Genomic DNA, 17,520 nt, shown 5'->3' with positions numbered 1-17,520 from the left:
ACATTACTGTAATTACCATGAGTAGTCCAATAATAACTCATATTTTCTTAGGCAAAAAACAAATTTTTATTCTGCTGGTCCTGCAGATAAAAACCAACAATTACAGACACAATACCAGCTACAATTCAATAATTACTTCTATCAAACACCAAAAGTGCAATAACTTTGCCCTTGACCTTGCTCTGCCCATTATCTTCACTACAGAATACATTTTCTCTATTTCATTCTGTAGTTCAAGATGAACTTTCTATGTCAAACATAAACCAAAATCAGCATTTTCCTATTCAAGTTTTTTTTATTTTCTCTTTTATCAAAAATATATAGAAAATAACATTTACTGTACACATACAGATAAACATCAGATTGCAAAACGGTTGAACATCACTCTGTCAATAGGAGACAATGTTCTTATTAATCTTTTTATATAGTCCATGCATGAAACACAAACGTAAAGCATCAATAACAAGCTGACGAACCTAGAGAACCTTAAGGTCAAATGCCACTCTCAGCTCTTGACTCTTCTGGGTCCCTCGTTTGAAAGCTGCATATTTGAAAACTCTGTGAAACATGCTAAATTTAACTTTCACGTTAATCCTGCATTGATGTCAATGGGAAATTCGACGATCTCAAATTAGGAATCTGCCCTAAGTACTTACTGTATACATTTTTCTTCGCATTTATCATCACTTGCCTCCATATCCCACAAGGCCTCCCCCTGACCCCTCATCCATCCATGCCAACAGTCAAAACACTTCCTTCATATAGTTGCCTCATCCCCCAGGAGTTAGCAACCCAAGTTCTCAAAAAACACTCTCACTGACCTGTACTCCTAAAAAGGAAGATGGCAAAGCTGGCATTAGCATATGCAGTGTAATCAAACATTCTAACTTCTAAGAAGCGCCTGAATATCTAAGGTGTATTTGAAAAACGTACGGAAATAGCACCATTTGGAGAAATATACACTCCTTCTACTTTCATCCTCTCCTCCATTTTTCATCCTTATTTGTTTACATTACTCTGAATCTCCTGGAGTCAAATTTCTCCAGATAACCAAATCCTGCATCAATATACTGTACAGTCTAGTTTTCAGTAAGTGGTGTACCTACATACATTACACTACAGTCTCAGGACCACTTTTGAAAAAAAGATGTGAGGAGGTCTGAAAAAGTAATTAATTCTCCTATCATGGTTTAACAGTGGACAAAAAAGAAGCTCTGAGATTTACTTAATCTTTGTACATTTTAATCTCACGAGATGTCTGAATTCCTTTAAGACAAAAATATATTTTTCCTTATGCTCTGATTTTCAAGGTAATATTTTCATACTGTCAGAGAAAGAGTCATTCAGACACATCCGTAACGTAGTCAGACAACAGAACAATCAGTGCTCAAGTATAAAGTTCAGACCACATTCTCTATGAGACCGTCTTAAATATTGTACCCTGTGTCAAGCAGAGAGACTATTACACAGGACCTGTACATTATGACTACTATTTCTACACCTGTACACAAAGAAATTGTAACAGAATTTTTCAAAAGGTTCTTCTGTTTCATCTTTACCAGTCCAAAGAGACATGGTTTATGGACAAGTGAACCCTCTAGCTGTTCTGTTAAAGTCTTTTGGTTCCTCATCTTTATTTTTACGCCCTATGAGACCCATCTCAAACACTGTCGAAATTTTTGTAAGTGGCCTTGATGCAGCCTCTCTTAGCCTTTTGGCATCAAACTTTGGGCTGAAAAGGAGGACAGGCAGACGATGGGCGAAGGATGGAATTTCTTTTGGTCCATCCTTTGGCTGCTCTTTTTTCTCCTCCTCACTTTTGCTAGCTTCAATCACCTGCATAATCTTCTCTTTAGAGGAGAACATATCAAAGAGAAGAGAATCCCACTTCTTAGCTGCCTTGGGAGGATCGTCAGCTGTTACAGCTGCCACCATGTCTTTAAATGACACCGTTTCATCCTTTTTCGCTTCACCTCCCTCCTGCTCAGTTCCCTTTGCGGTGTCTTTCATAGGATTTGATTCTGGGAACGTAGGTGGTTCTTCTTCCACCACCATATGCTTCTTGAGCCGTGACCAACCACTAAGTTTAGACTTCATCATGCCCTTTGGCTTTTGGATCACTTTAAGAAGAGGTGCAGCTGCTGGAAAAGAGTCTTTTCCCTCTTCCTTCTCTGTTGATGCTGCGGTTGGAGCTGATACCGCCTTTTCAGGTTGGGCTTCCTGGTTATCCTTTGGTTTAGCCGGAGACTGAACAGCCACCGAAGGCTTCTCAGGAGCTGAGGTCTTTCCAAGTGGAGAAGAAGTAGTCGGCTTTGTCCCTCCTGGTTTAGACTCAGAGGTTGCTTTGGTGGGCGTTTTAGGCTCTGGTGATTCCTTTAACTCTTTTTGTTGTACCCTGGCTTTAGCCACAGGAGATTCTGTTTTTGAGACAGGAGGTATTGTCTTGCTGGCATCTTTGTTTCCAGCAGAAGGCACGGGGTGTTGGGTTTCTGTGGTGGGTGTCTTGGGTTTTGGGATGACTCCATAAGTTGGGATTTTAACCTCTGGTTTCTTAAACTCAAGTGTTGGAGATTTAGCCCATGGTCTTGTGTTGGCCATAGTTTTAACCTTTGGTGTTTCTGGAACAGGAGTTGCCATTTTGCTGGTCACAGCTGTGGAAACGCTTGGTTCTGAGACATCTTCAGCTTGTGTAACAACAATGATTGGAAGCAGAAGCTTTACTGCTGGAGTCGTGGATATTATGGCCTCATTTAAAGTGATTTTTTCTTTGGAGGATGCTTCCTGGTTGGACACCATGGGCAAAGGATGTGTTTTTACAAGTAACTCTTGGGTAGGTATTTTAGATGCTTCCAACTCTTGCGTTGTGGTTTTAGATTCATCTAGAGTCGGTGTCTTAGACCTGGATATGCCGAATGAAGGTGAGAAACGTTGGATTCCACCATGGGCAACATATGCAGCAGGAGTCAACCCATAATATGTATGGGTTGGTTTAGGGGCCACATATGTTGGTGTATTGGGCCTTTGAAATCCTATGGATGATACCCCAGCTGTGGGAGTCTTTGGTCTTTGATAACCTGCTGGTGGTTGTGGTCTTTGATACACAACTACTGGTGTTGTTGACCTTTGATACCCGATTGTTGGAGTCATAGGTTTAGGCTCTTCATTCGAGGGTGTCTTGGGCATTTGATATCCATATGATGGTGCAGTAGGCTTTGGTGTCTCATTGGTTGGAGTCTTGGGCCTTTGATACCCATCTGAGGGTGCTGTAGATTTTGATGTTTCTTTGGTTGGAGTCTTGGGTCTTTGGTACCCATATGAGTGTTCTGTAGGCTCTAGTGGTTTTTTTGTTGGAGTCTTGGGTCTTTGATAGGAGGGTGCAGTAGGCTTTGGTGTGATAATTGTTGGAGTATTGGGTCTTTGGTACCCATATGAGAGTGCTGTAGGCTTTAGTGTTTCTTTGGTTAGAGTCTTGGGTCTTTGATACGAGGGTGCTGTAGGAGTTGGTGTGACATTTGTTGGGGTCTTTGGTCTTTGATAGCCTAATGAAGCTGTAGGGGTCTTTGGTCTGGTAGACTCAACTATTGGAACTTTTTGTTGAGGAGCCTCTGGTTTTGAAGTGTTTTCAGGAGGTGATTTAGCTGTAGGAGTCTCTTTTGATGTCACTTCCCCATTCGGAGTTCTTGCACCCTGAGTAGTTGATGGTGATTTTGAAGGCTCAGACGTTGGCAGATTTTGAGAACCAGACAAATATGGATTGGCAGAATTAGAACCAGGAGTTGGTGTTTTAGATCTATGTGCATCTATAGTAATTGGTGAGACAGCAAATAAAAGTGGGTTGGGTCTTGATATTTCAATAACAGGTGTTTTGGCACGGGACACATGATATGAGGGTGTCTTAGGTCGACCTAAATTAGTTCTTGGTGTTAAAAAGTCATGAGTTGGCGTTTTAGCTCTTTTCACTTCAGATGTAGGCGTTGCACTCCTTTGGATTTCAGGTCTGGATGTTAAACCTCTTTTTACCCCAGATGTAGGTGTTGCACTCCTTTTGACGTCAGGTGTCGGTGTTAAACTTCTTTTGATTTCCGATGTCAGCGTTGTACCTGAATTCATTTTAGACATTGCAACCCTTTTGATTTCTGATGTCGAAGTTAAATTGCTTTTCACTTCAGATGCCGGTGTTGCACTCCTTCTGATTTCAGCTGTTGGTGTTATTACCCTTCTGATGTCTGATGTGGGTGTTCTACTCCGAGGTAATGTGTCTGCAGTAAATGTCTTTCCAGTGTAATCATGCAGGGGGGACTTAGATGCAGTATATACCCGAATTTGACGGACATCAAACATTGGTTTGGGTGCTTTTAGTGTAGCTTCGGTAGCTTTAAACCGTGGACTTGGACTTTTGCGGTGTATTACTACTGGGGCTAGTCGCAGAGTAGGTTGTGTGGCAGCAGAAGTGATTGTGACAAGAGCAACTGGAGCAGGGACTGGAGGAGCAATTTGAGCAGCAGCTGTCATTGTCACTTCAGGCACAGAGGAAGTTGGCACAGGCGTTGTGGGTGCCACTGCATGCGAGACTGGCCCTGGAATGGGTGATGGGGCTGTTGGAGTAAATGTGTAGAGTGGGGCTACATGCTGGGGGAAGGTGGGGGCTTGAGCAGCATATGGCTTTGGGGAGAACCTTGTAGTACCACCAAAAGTGGCTCCTTGTTGTTGCGGGTAAGGGGATGGCACATGCCGATAGGCTGGCCTGACAGCAAATCTGGGGTGCTGTGTGTTGAAGGGTGCCTCTGGGGTTTTAGGAGGGGTTGAGTGGTCACTGTGCTCCAAGTCAGGGCTTGCTTCATTCACAGGGGAGAGGTTTGAGCGGAAAGGGACCGGTGTCTTTGCCATTTCAGGGGAAGCTTTTTTCTTGATTTTTTTCTCCGTTTTCTTGAGTAGTTTCTGGAGTCTAACATTTTCCTTGCCAGGCTTGGGCAGTAGAGCTGGAGGGTACTGCTGGGACAGCAGGCCTGGTTCAGGGACATTGCTATAACTGGCAGCCATGAGCAGTTTAACCCCCTGAAAAAAATATAAGACAGTGTGAGGAATATTTCTTTGGTTATCAATGATACGGTATTGTGTTAGAAGAAAGGGGCAGTTTACAATCAATTCAACATCTCCTTAGAGCTGCTCTCCACCCCCAAATCCAACATCTCCTTGGAGCTGCTCTCCACCCCAAATCTAACATCTCCTTAGAGCTGCTCTCCACCCCCAAATCCATCATCTCCTTAGAGCTGCTCTCCACCCCCAAATCCAACATCTCCTTGGAGCTGCTCTCCACCCCAAATCTAACATCTCCTTAGAGTTGCTCTCCACCCCCAAATCCATCATCTCCTTAGAGCTGCTCTCCACCCCCAAATCCAACATCTCCTTGGAGCTGCTCTCCACCCCAAATCTAACATCTCCTTAGAGCTGCTCTCCACCCCCAAATCCATCATCTCCTTAGAGCTGCTCTCCACCCCCAAATCCAACATCTCCTTAGAGCTGCTCTCCACCCCCAAATTCAACATCCCCTTAGAGCTGCTCTCCACCCCCATCTGGGTCAACGGTATACACACTTCGAAAAAAGGGTCCTAAAATAACCATATAGGGTTCTTCATTTTGTGTAGGGTTCTACCTAGAACCCTCTGTGAAGGGTTCTTCCTAGAACCTTTTATAAATGCTTCTATGAAGAACCCTTTTATTATCTTAAGTTTCTTCCTAAAACCGTATTTGAAATGTTCTACCAAGAACCCTTGTCTTCTTCCTAGACCCCTCTGAACGGTTCCACCAGCCTTATTACTATTTACAATATATAACACATACCATAATACCTTTCTTTGAGGGCCACAGTGGTGGTGTTATAAAACAATGATTTGATGAAAAGAATGTTGGGCCTTACTGCTATTAGCTCATACAAACGCATTGAATAACAGATTCACTACATGGAACAACAGATGGTCCCCCCAAAAAATCTAAAGGAAGTTTGTTCTGAAGTGTTTGTCCTATATCTGAGCGATATTCAGTGCCTTGCAAAAGTATTAACCTTTCTTGGTGTTTTTCCTAATTTGTTGCATTACAACCTGTAATTTAAATTGATTTCTATTTGGATTTCATGTAATGGACATACCCAAAATAGTCCAAATTGGTGAAGTGAAATGAAAAATATTACTTGTTTCAAAACTACTAAAAAAAATGTAAAACGGAAAAGTGGTGCGTGCATGTGTATTCTCCCCCTTTGCTATGAAGCCCCTAAATACGATCTGGTGCAACCAATTACCTTCAGACGTCACATTATTAATTAAATAAAGTCCACCTGTGTGCAATCTAAGTGTCACATGATCTGTCAGATGATCTCAGTATATATACACCTGTTCTGAAAGGCCCCAGAGTCTGCAACACCAGTAAGCAAGGGGCACTACCAAACAAGCGGCACCATGAAGACCAAGGAGCTCTCCAAACAGGTCAGGGATAAAGTTGTGCAGAAGTACAGATCAGGGTTGGGTTATAAAAAAATATCAGAAACTTTGAACATCCCTCGGAGCACCATTAAATCCATTATTAAAAGATGGAAAGAATATGTCACCACAACAAACTTGCCAAGAGAGGGCCGCCCACCAAAACTCACGGACCAGGCAAGGAGGGCATTAATCAGAGAGGCAACAAAGAGACCAAAGATAACCCTGAAGGAGCTGCAAAGCTCCACAGCGGAGATTGGAGTACCTTTCCATAGGACCCCTTTATGCCATACACTCCACAGAGCTGGGCTTTACAGAAGAGTGGCCAGAAAAAAGCCATTGCTTAAAGACAAAAATTAGCAAACACGTTTGGTGTTCGCCAAAAGGCATGTGGGAGACTCCCCAAACATATGGAAAAAGGTACTCTGGTCAGACGAGGCTAAAATGGAGCTTTTTGGCCATCAAGAAAAACGCTATGTCTGTCACAAACCCAACACCTCTCATCACCCTGAGAATACCATCCCCACAGTGAAGCATGGTGGTGGCAGCGCCATGCTGTGGGGATGCTTTTCATCGGCAGGGACTGGGAAACTGGTCAGAATTGAAGGAATGATGGATGGCGCTAAATACAGGGAAATTCTTGAAGGAAACCTGTTTCAGTCTTCCAGAGATTTGAGACTGGGACAGTGGTTCACCTTCCAGCAGGACAATGATCCTAAGCATACTGCTAAATCAACACTCGAGTGGTTTAAGGGGAAACATTTAAATGTTTTGGAATGGCCTAGTCTAAGCCCAGACCTCATTCCAATTGAGAATCTGTGGTATGACTTATAGATTGCTGGTGTAGGACTGCATGAACCCATCCAACTTGAAGGAGTTAGAGCAGTTTTGCCTTGAAGATTGGTTAAAAATCCCAGTGGCTAGATGTGCCAAGCTTATAGAGACATATTCCAAGAGACTTGCAGCTGTAATTGTTGCAAACGGTGGCTCTACAAAGTGTTGACTTTGGGGGGTGAATAGTTATGCACGCTCAAGTTCTGTTTTTTTGTCTTATTTCTTGTTTGTTTGACAATTTTTTTTCATTTTGCATCTTCAAAGTGGTAGACGTGTTGTGCAAATCAAATGATTAAAAATATTATTATATATTTTAATTTCCGGTTTTAAGGCAACGAAATAGGAGAAATGCCAAGGGGGTGAAGACTTTCGCTTGGCACTAAGATTAGGAAACATTTGTTATATATTTTTTTAACATGTTTTTAACCCCCTATTTTTGGCACTAAACACTCAACATGTACATGTTCGTGAGAGTCTCACCTTTGCACATTGTAGTGTGTAGCCCATACTGTTCAGATGCTACAGACAGAAGTTGGCAGATCAACTGTACCAAGTCCCAAGACACTTGTGGGCAAAACGGAGCCGTAGAGCCAACAGAGAACACCATCATGTTCCATAGAGTGGTCATAATATACTGAACAAAAATATAAACGCAATATGTAAAGTGTTGGTCCCATGTTTCATGAGCTGAAATTTTTTTTTGTGCGTATTGTTCCATACGCACAAAAATATGTTTTTGTCAAATTTTTAGGAACAAATGAGTTTACATTCCTGTGAGTTTCTCCTTTGCCAAGATAATCCATCCATCTGACAGGTGTGGCATATCAAGAAACTGATTAAACAGCATGATCTTTACACAGGTGCACCTTGTGCTCGGGACAATGAAAGGCCACTCTAAAATGTGCAGTTTTGCCACACAATACAATGCCACAGATGTCTCAAGTTTTAAGGAAGTCTGCAATTGGCATGCTGACTGCAGGAATGTCCACCAGAGATGTTGGCAGAGATTTTAATGTTCATTTCTCTACCATAAGCCGCCTCCAACATTGTTTTAGAGAATTTGTATGTACATCCAACCAGCCTCACGCAGACCACGTGTAACCACGCCAGCCCAGGACTTCCACATCCGGCTTCTTCCCCTGCAGGATTGTCTGAGACCAGACAACTGATGAAACTGAGGAGAATTTCTGTCTGTAATAAATCCCTTTCGTGGGGAAAAAATAATTATAATTGGCTGGGCCTGGCTCCCCTGTGGGTGGGCCTGGCTCCCAAGTGAGTGGGCCTATGCCCTCCTAGGCCCACCCATGGCTGCACCCCTGCACAGTCATATGAAATCCATAGATTAGGGCCTAATGAATGTACACTGCTCAAAAGAATAAAGGGAACACTTAAACAACACAATGTAACTCCAAGTCAATCACACTTCTGTGAAATCAAACTGTCCACTTAGGAAGCAACACTGATTGACAATAAATTTCACATGCTGTTGTGCAAATGGAATAGACAAAAGGTGGAAATTATAGGCAATTAACAAGACACCCCCAAAAAAGGAGTGGTTCTGCAGGTGGTGACCACAGACCACTTCTCAGTTCCTATGCTTCCTGGCTGATGTTTTGGTCACTTTTGAATGCTGGCGGTGCTCTCACTCTAGTGGTAGCATGAGACGGAGTCTACAACCCTCACAAGTGGCTCAGGTAGTGCAGCTCATCCAGGATGGCACAATGCGAGCTGTGGCAAGAAGGTTTGCTGTGTCTGTCAGCGTAGTGTCCAGAGCATGGAGGCGCTACCAGGAGACAGGCCAGTATATCAAGAGACGTGGAGGAGGCCGTAGGAGGGCAACAACCCAGGAGCAGGACCACTACCTCCGCCTTTGTGCAAGGAGGAGCACTGCCAGAGCCCTGCAAAATGACCTCCAGCAGGCCACAAATGTGCATGTGTCTGCTCAAACGGTCAGAAACAGACTCCATGAGGGTGGTATGAGGGCCCGACGTCCACAGGTGGGGGTTGTGCTTACAGCCCAATACCGTGCAGGACGTTTGGCATTTGCCAGAGAACACCAAGATTGGCAAATTCGCCACTGGCGCCCTGTGCTCTTCACAGATGAAAGCAGGTTCACACTGAGCACATGAGCACATGTGACAGACGTGACAGAGTCTGGAGATGCCGTGGAGAACGTTCTGCTGCCTGCAACATCCTCCAGCATGACCGGTTTGGTGGTGGGTCAGTCATGGTGTGGGGTGGCATTTCTATGGGGGGCCGCACAGCCTTCCATGTGCTAGCCAGAGGTAGCCTGACTGCCATTAGGTACCGAGATGAGATCCTCAGACCCCTTGTGAGACCATATGCTGGTGCGGTTGGCCCTGGGTTCCTCCTAATGCAAGACAATGCTAAACCTCATGTGGCTGGAGTGTGTCAGCAGTTCCTGCAAGAGGAAGGCATTGATGCTATGGCCTGGGTCGCCCGTTCCCCAGACCTGAATCCAATTGAGCACATCTGGGACATCATGTCTCGCTCCATCCACCAACGCCAAGTTGCACCACAGACTGTCCAGGAGCCACCTCATCAGGAGCATGCCCAGGCGTTGTAGGGAGGTCATACAGGCACGTGGAGGCCACACACACTACCGAGCCTCATTTTGACTTGTTTTAAGGACATTACATCAAAGTTGGATCAGCCTGTAGTGTGGTTTTCCACTTTAATTTTGAGTGTGACTCCAAATCCAGCCCTCCATGGGTTGATAAATTTGATTTCCATTGATCATTTTTGTGTGATTTTGTTGTCAGCACATTCAACTATGTAAAGAAAAAAGTATTTAATAAGAATATTTCATTCATTCAGATCTAGGATGTGTTATTTTAGTGTTCCCTTTATTTTTTTGAACAGTGTATTTCAATTGACTGATTTCCTGAACTGAACTGTAACTCAGTAAAATTGTTGAAATTATTGCATGTTGCGTTTATATTTTTGTTCAGTATAGTTTGTAGGCCAAACCGTTTGGACACTACAGACGATTTTGTGAGAGAACCGATTTTCGGGATGTCTCATGGTCTGACAAAACACCACTCTAGCTTTGTCACCTTTCACCGCAGATGCAGAAGTGCGACATAGTCGGATGCGGTGGATTGAGATATCTCTAGCTTAAACTGACAGATTTTTATGGAGATTTTATTATGCTAATTAGATTTCCACGGGTGCGGACATCGACCAGAGTTGTTTTTAATCACTTGCAACCTGCTTCGGAATGACTGCCAGGGAAAGGAAAATGTATATATGAGACTACCTAAACCATCTAAACTGGAACAACCATCTCAGTAACGAGTGCAATAATTCCTGCTACTAACAGATTGGATTAGTTTAGAAAAATCTATGTTATTTATCTTTATGTAGCATAAGATCAGTCAATAATTGTACATGCAAAAACACAGATAGTTAGGCAAACATTTCTAAAAATCGACCTGCTGTAGAGCATGCTGGAAAATATGATAATAATGGGCATGGTTTTGAGTGTTTTACTCAGCACAGAGTAAAAATAACACAATCACACTCCAACACACCAACACAGGGGGTTATTTTACATCACTGAGTGTTAATTTACCTCTTTACAGAGGTAGGGCTCTATTCAATCTGCGTTGGGGAAGTTCAGCATAACTGAAATTTAAAGGCAATGTTCCCGCTTTAGAGGAGACTGCATTCACCGTAAATGCTGCATATCGGCCGGCTGCAACACAGCCCGGGATCAAACCCGGATCTGTAGTGACGCCTCTAGCACTGCGATGTAGTGCCTTAGACCGCTGCGCCACTCGGGAGGCCTCAGGAAGAGTCTTGGTGGTTCAAAACTTCTTCCAATTAAGAATGAAAGAGGCCACTGTGTTCTTGGGGACCTTCAATGCGGCAGAATTTTTTTGTTACCCTCCCCAGATCTGTGCCTCGACACAATCCTGTCTCTGAGCTCTAAGGACATTTCCTTCAACCTCATGGCTTGGTTTTTTCTCTGACATGCACTGTCAACTGTGGGACTTGATATAGACAGGTGTGTGCCTTTCCAAATCAGGTCCAATCAATTGAATTTAACACAGATGGACTCCAATAAAGTTGCAGAAACATCTCAAGGGTGATCAATGGAAACAGGATGCACCTGAGCTCAATTTCGAGTCTCATAGCAAAGGGTCTGAATACTTATGTAAATAAGGATTATTATTTTATTTTTTTGATTGAATTAGCAAACATTTCTAAAACCCTGTTTTTGCTTTGTCATTATGGGGTATTGTGTGTTGATTGATGAGGGGGAAAAATAATTTAATCCATTTTAGAATGTAACAAAATATTTAAAAAAACGTATCAAAATGTGGAAAAAGTCAAGAGGTCTGAATACTTTCCCAAGGCATTTTAGGTAGTTTAAAATAAAATAAAATAACTCTAGAGGGTTCAGGTTTAAACACTGAGGTAAACACTAATGCTCAAGTCACTAAAGAAAGAAAGAAAAATACAATTAAACGCTTATTCAAATTCAGAAGGGTTCTATGTAGAACCTTGCCTTCCAAAGAACCCTCGTCTTCCAAACGTGTAGAGTGTAGATCAGTGGCTGACTTATTCATTGACCATCAAAAACATAATCAACACACCATTGGTAAACAAACATCTGAATACTTTTTGATTTCTTTTTCAGACCTACCCCATGGTGAATATTGAAAAACATGTGTTGGTGGCAAAGACTTTCTTCTCAAGACGGTATGAACTTCAACAACACCGGTCAGCTTGTCAGCAAGCCCTGTGATGATATCCGGAAGTACCTTACCTTTATACCTTTCCTACCACCTTTAGTAGGTAACTTTAGAGATCTTTTCAAATGGTTAGCCGTTGCTTTGTTTTGTGTATCTGTATATTCACTTTGTACAAAGCAATGAGAACTCCCCAATTCCATTTCATCTTCAGACATAAACTGAGTGTACAAAACATTAAGAACATCTGCTGTTTCCGTGACATAGACTGATGAGAGGAATCCAGGTTGAAAGCTATGACCCCTTAGCCACTTGTCACTTGTTTAAGCCACTTCAGTAGGTGTAGATGAAGGGGAGGAGACACATTAAAGAAGGATTTTTAAGCCTTAAGACAATTTAGACATGTATTGTGTGTGTGCCATTCACACACCGGTTTGTGTCAAGAACTGCAACATTCCTGAATTTTTCACGCTCAACAGTTTCTGGTGTGTATCAAGAATGGTCCACCACCCAAAGGACATCCAGCCAACTTGACACAACTGTGGGCAGCATTGGAGTCAACATGGGCCAGCAATCCTGTGGAACGTTTTTGACACCTTGTAGAGTCCATGCCCCGACGAATTGAGAAAGTTCTGAGGGCAAAAGTGTGTGTGTGGGGAGGGAGGGATTAATATTAGGAAGGTGTCCTTAATGTTTTGTACACTCGGTGTATATTTGGTTACTTGTCAAAAGTATATGTCACATATGTTTATGTATAGACAGTATGAATGTTTTTTTTACTCACTGGTTGTTTCTCTTCTTTGTTTATGCCATTGAAAAGTATTAGGTGAATGCATTTTCATGTATGTTGGAAGTTATGCAGAAAGGAACATAATATCTAAGCTTAGAATATGAAATGGTAACTCTTGTCCAATTTCCAGGTTTGGGAAGTTTAATCACTGAGCCCGTTATTTGTAATATCATGTTTAAAATTAGTGTTTCTTCTGGCATTTATTTGAGCACAGAGATTATCCAGACATCAGCATGAATATGGTGTTAAACACTAGGCTACACTGGCTAGCTTTTAAGCGATTCATCTCCTTTTTTACATGCATTCAATTCTGAATTGAAATGCCCAATTGTTTTGAGGTAACTGAATAACCTGGTAAGAGAACATTGCTTGTCTGTTGTATTATTTCCACTTTATTTCACACATACTAACATTTCATCCTGCCATTTAACCATGATTCTGTTTTCAGTGCTGCACACTGGGGTTTTCCACATCCTTACTTATGCTACTAATGTGACAATATTGTGATTTCTGCTTTTTGTGTTAAAACTTTCTTTACCTTAAACCTATTTGTTTCTGACATGAAATAAAGCATTTTATACGATGATGTTTGTATTTGGTTAGTAGCATTTTTATCAGTACATTTTACGCAGCTAGACAACTGCCATTTGCAGAGGATAAAGAGGCGTAGTGAGTGGAAAGCGAAGGAGGGCAGTCAAGTTTAACACACTGCAATTAAGGCCTCACAGCTGATACTGGAAGGTTCCTTGGCCTAATTTTAGGCAGAGAGTAGAGAGGGCAGCCAATCACCTGCTCCCTTCTATAGATGCTCAGTCCTGTCCTGTACAGGCAGGGTGCATCACTTTTACTCGACGGGGACAGTAAATCAATAACCGAGAAAATAACTGAGGGGCTGCTTATGCATATCAGATAGAACCTAAGAGCATATATTGGTCTAATTACTGTACTGTACATAACAACAAGGGAAAATAATGTGTGAAGACACTGACACTTGTGCATGTGGGTTTACTGTCCAAATTACCAATAAAGATCAAACAAGTCACCAAAAACTATGTTGCTGGTATATCACATGTTTTTATATTCTGGATTACTGTGACACTGAGGTCTGGGCAGTTAGATACTGTTACTATGACAGTGTGAGGACTGACTGGCAGCCATACTTGGCCTGCAACCTACAGGTCCAAGTATTGATTGAGAGTGAAAGTGAATGTTGAGCATTTGACCCCCGTGATGTCACTTGTGGTCATGGTCATTTGAGTAGGTCAGAGTTTTTTTTATGCACAGTAAACAAATGATATAATTGGAAGATCTTGACCCGTATCTTTTTTAAACCTTGATGGCTGTAAAAGTTTTAAAGTTCAGACCTTGATAGCTGTATTTAGATAGAAAAGGAATGTCATAAGCCTACAAATCAGGATATCATATTTATCTCTCACAGCCTTCTGTCTGGTTTAATAATAGAAATTGCATGTATAATGGCATATCAAATACCTTTTAACTTAAATATTTTTATATAGGTTTGTATGATTTAGGCCAGGGACACTAAAGTACTATTTGAGAAGGTACGGTCACACAAATGTCCTTGGTGGCAAAGGTCCGGATGGATATTGTCTTTTATTGGTGTAGTGAGAAAAAAACACCTCGCAATCCATGTGACCCCAAGCTGTTAAAACTGTTTACACCACTCTTGTTGATCATAGACAAAAACATTGCCGTTTTAAAGCTCATTTGCTGCAATTCTACCTATTTTGCCATGGGGCGGAGAGAAAAGTGTGCAGTTTTAAAGCACATTTCCTGCAATTCTACACATTTTGACATGTCAAAATGACATGTCGAATAACTACAAGATTTAGACCACTGGTTAGCCTAACTTACCTATCTAGCTAACATGGGCTAGTAATTGATCAACTCAATATTTTTGACAGGTTAGAAATAGCTCTCTAAGGTCTGTCAGTGAATGACATGACAAGAGGAAAACTGACTATGCACTACCAAATTTCGAAATTGCACCTTGTGCATTCTACTACTACAACTTTCAGCAGCATTAAGTTGAAAGCCCGACTGAGTTCAAGTCAGTACACGCGGTCCATATTGACATCGTTCTGGGTCCTGGATCCGGACCGCGGTCCACCAGTTGAGTATGGCTGTTTGAGGCCTCTACTATTAGTCAAACTCAAATGTAGGCAGCTTGTGATCATGTTTTAAAGGGGCCACTCTGCTACAGTAACAGAGACTGGACCTGCCTCCTGATACATGAGAGGAGGTCATCCTTTTAAGGCTCTGGTAGGTTAGGCTTTTGGAGCACCTCCAAGATGCAAGTTCAAAAGAGGAAAGGGTAATAATAGCCATGCATCATACAATGGCTTTTGGGTGTCCACCTTAGGTGGGAAGAAAAATCTCCCATCCCCTACCCCTACAAACATGCACATGCATTTAGTTTATGAGCACATGATCAGTAAAGCTATACAAATATAACAGCATTGAGCTTACCAGGTAATGCTTACTACCGTTGACAAACACGCTGGACAGGGGAGTCCCCTTACATTTGAAAAAGCAAAAACATTTACAGATTCAACTTAAAACACTGTACCAGCTTGTACTTCAACAATAAACATGCTACCACCCTGTGTTATATGTTCATAGGTTAACATATACACGTATTATAGGAGTATCATGTAGGAGTATCAGAACATAAACCATTATTGTTTTAACCATGATATTATCTCGTTCCAGTTATGACTCCTGGAATGCAACACCCGAAATACAAAGCTTTAACATTGCATCGAAAATCCCTTTGCTCTTTAAAGACATGTCAAATAGTTGTAGCCATAATGGGGCTACAGTATACAGTACAGCCTCCTGGAGGCTGGCTTCAACAGCTCGAAACCTGTCTCAATGCTCTGCCACCCAGCCAATAGCATAAACACATTACTACGAGCTGTCGAAAAGAAATTGTAGTGTATTTACCTGTGTGACTGCTGCTTGGGGGTCGGCCGGCTGCTGCCTGCTTGTCCCAGCCCGGAGTTTCAGAGCGGAAGGCTCATGTTGAGCGCAACTATACCCCCTTCCTACAAATGGAAGGGCCAGTCTCCATGGCAGTCCAAAAATAAAATCTGAGCCCTAAACTCAGAATGTGCTCCGTCGTGACAGCGCGCTAACTTCGACCGTCAGCCAGTCAGGGGGTGGCCATAGCACCTTAGATATCACCACCCCTCGCTGCGGCGACCAGATCCTCCTCTCTGAAAAATACTCTTTCAGAGTGGCGCCCCCTGCAGGAACGCATCAGCCAGCTCAGCTCAAGAAGCTTTTCTCTGCCAATTCGACCGAAATGTTAACCAATCACAGCTCCAGCCAGTGTACAGCATGGTCCGCCTAATAAATCAGTCCAATCAGGCGCCCATAACACAGTTAATGAGGGAAATTCATGATATCGCATATCTGTAAGGGTCTTAATGAAGCTAGAAAATTAGAAACATTCTCAGCATGACAGTTAGTTCTAAGAGCCCTGGGCCCGTATCCACAAAACCTCTCAGGGTATAAGTGCTTATCTAGGATCAGTTTCATATCATCATAAATAAGATTATATGGACAGGTGGGGACCTGATCCTAGATCATCACTCCTACTCTGAGACACTTTGTGGATACGGGCCCTGGTTAGAATCTAATGTACACAAATACAAGACACAGCCACAGTAATCTTCCCATTATAGAATACTTCATAAATAGGCTATAATGGGAAGATTACTATGGCTGTGTCTTGTATTTGTGTGAATTAGACCCACTGGTCAGTCCAAATACTAATTTAAAGCTGCTGATGACCCTGAAAGTTGATTCAGCAAATAATGTAAAGTGTTGAGGTAAAGTACAGACTGTCCACAGATCCTGTCCTCATTTGACCGGGCCATTGACATACATTATGTTTATGTACAGTATCATTATGATCTTCCACTCCTGTGGGAAAGGAACAAGTCTACCATCTGATTGCCTCGACTGACGTTCCTCTTGGGTTCATTTTGCTTGCCTAATGTGATGGCAAATATAGCAACAGGGGCGTTGGCTGTCCCTCTCCAAACTTGACCCTCCCTCCCTACCCCACGATTTATCCATTTCCTTATTAAGTGCCGGGTGTAAGACGTCAAGACATACCCATTGGGGCCTCGCCTCCGACGCTTCCTTGTCCAATAGGGACCTTCCTTGGATCAAGTGTCACTATAACAGAAGGACATAATCAGGGTTGTAATTCTGCAGAACCTTACAGCCAGTCTCGGCCACCAGGGAGCTCACTTCTTCTTTCCGCTATTCTGAGGTAAGAGAGAAAGAGTGAGAGTGGTTGGAAGGAAGAGAAAGTGAGTGGAACAAGAGAAGGAGTGAGTGAATGAGTGAGTGAGTGAGTGAGTGAGTGAGTGAGTGAGTGAGTGAGTGAGTGAGTGAGTGACTGAGTGAGTGACTGAGTGAGTGTGTGAGTGAGTGAGAAAGATAGATAGATAGATAGATAAAAAGCTTCAGATCAAGTGCAACGTTAAGAGCTCAGGGCCCCCCTAGCTGTCTCCTTTCAAGAACAGCTGAATCGACACGTGCAAAACCACTGCCACTGTGTTGGAACACTCAGGCTTTAAAGCAGTCGGCTGCTCCATAGTAATGTTGAGGTCAAGGGTGAAAGGACCCACCAGGGGGATAGGGACAGATGAAGGGAACATACAGGTTT

General features: G+C 42.6%; 2 protein-coding genes across 5 annotated transcripts in view; one reads left to right on the top strand and one right to left on the bottom strand.

Annotated features, from left to right (window-relative positions):
• The window catches only part of LOC129862700 (non-muscle caldesmon-like), a 61,580-nt gene extending 48,179 nt beyond the window's left edge, over window positions 1-13,401 (top strand). For all 3 annotated transcript variants that reach the window (XM_055934600.1, XM_055934598.1, XM_055934599.1), the window contains one exon: window positions 11,974-13,401. In XM_055934600.1, the coding sequence (XP_055790575.1) occupies window positions 11,974-11,996 (23 nt within the window). In that variant the 3' untranslated portion in view covers window positions 11,997-13,401. The remainder of the gene's footprint in view (window positions 1-11,973) is intronic.
• LOC129862699 (mucin-2-like) lies at window positions 32-16,002 on the bottom strand. 2 transcript variants are annotated; one of them, XM_055934596.1, is made up of 3 exons: window positions 15,783-16,002; window positions 15,306-15,353; window positions 32-5,055 (listed from the first exon to the last, which is right to left on the bottom strand). In XM_055934596.1, the coding sequence occupies exon 3, from the start codon at window positions 5,038-5,040 to the stop codon at window positions 1,579-1,581; it is 3,462 nt and encodes a 1,153-aa protein (XP_055790571.1). In that variant the 5' UTR covers window positions 5,041-5,055; window positions 15,306-15,353; window positions 15,783-16,002; the 3' UTR covers window positions 32-1,578. The 2 variants fall into 2 exon arrangements, with proteins under 2 accessions (XP_055790571.1, XP_055790572.1); XM_055934597.1 differs by lacking the exon at window positions 15,306-15,353.
• Window positions 16,003-17,520: the final 1,518 nt, after the last annotated feature.

Source organism: Salvelinus fontinalis, chromosome 9 (assembly GCF_029448725.1).
Source record: "Salvelinus fontinalis isolate EN_2023a chromosome 9, ASM2944872v1, whole genome shotgun sequence".
In the NCBI taxonomy this organism is placed as follows: domain Eukaryota; kingdom Metazoa; phylum Chordata; class Actinopteri; order Salmoniformes; family Salmonidae; genus Salvelinus; species Salvelinus fontinalis.
This window is presented reverse-complemented; position numbering and strand designations above follow the sequence as displayed.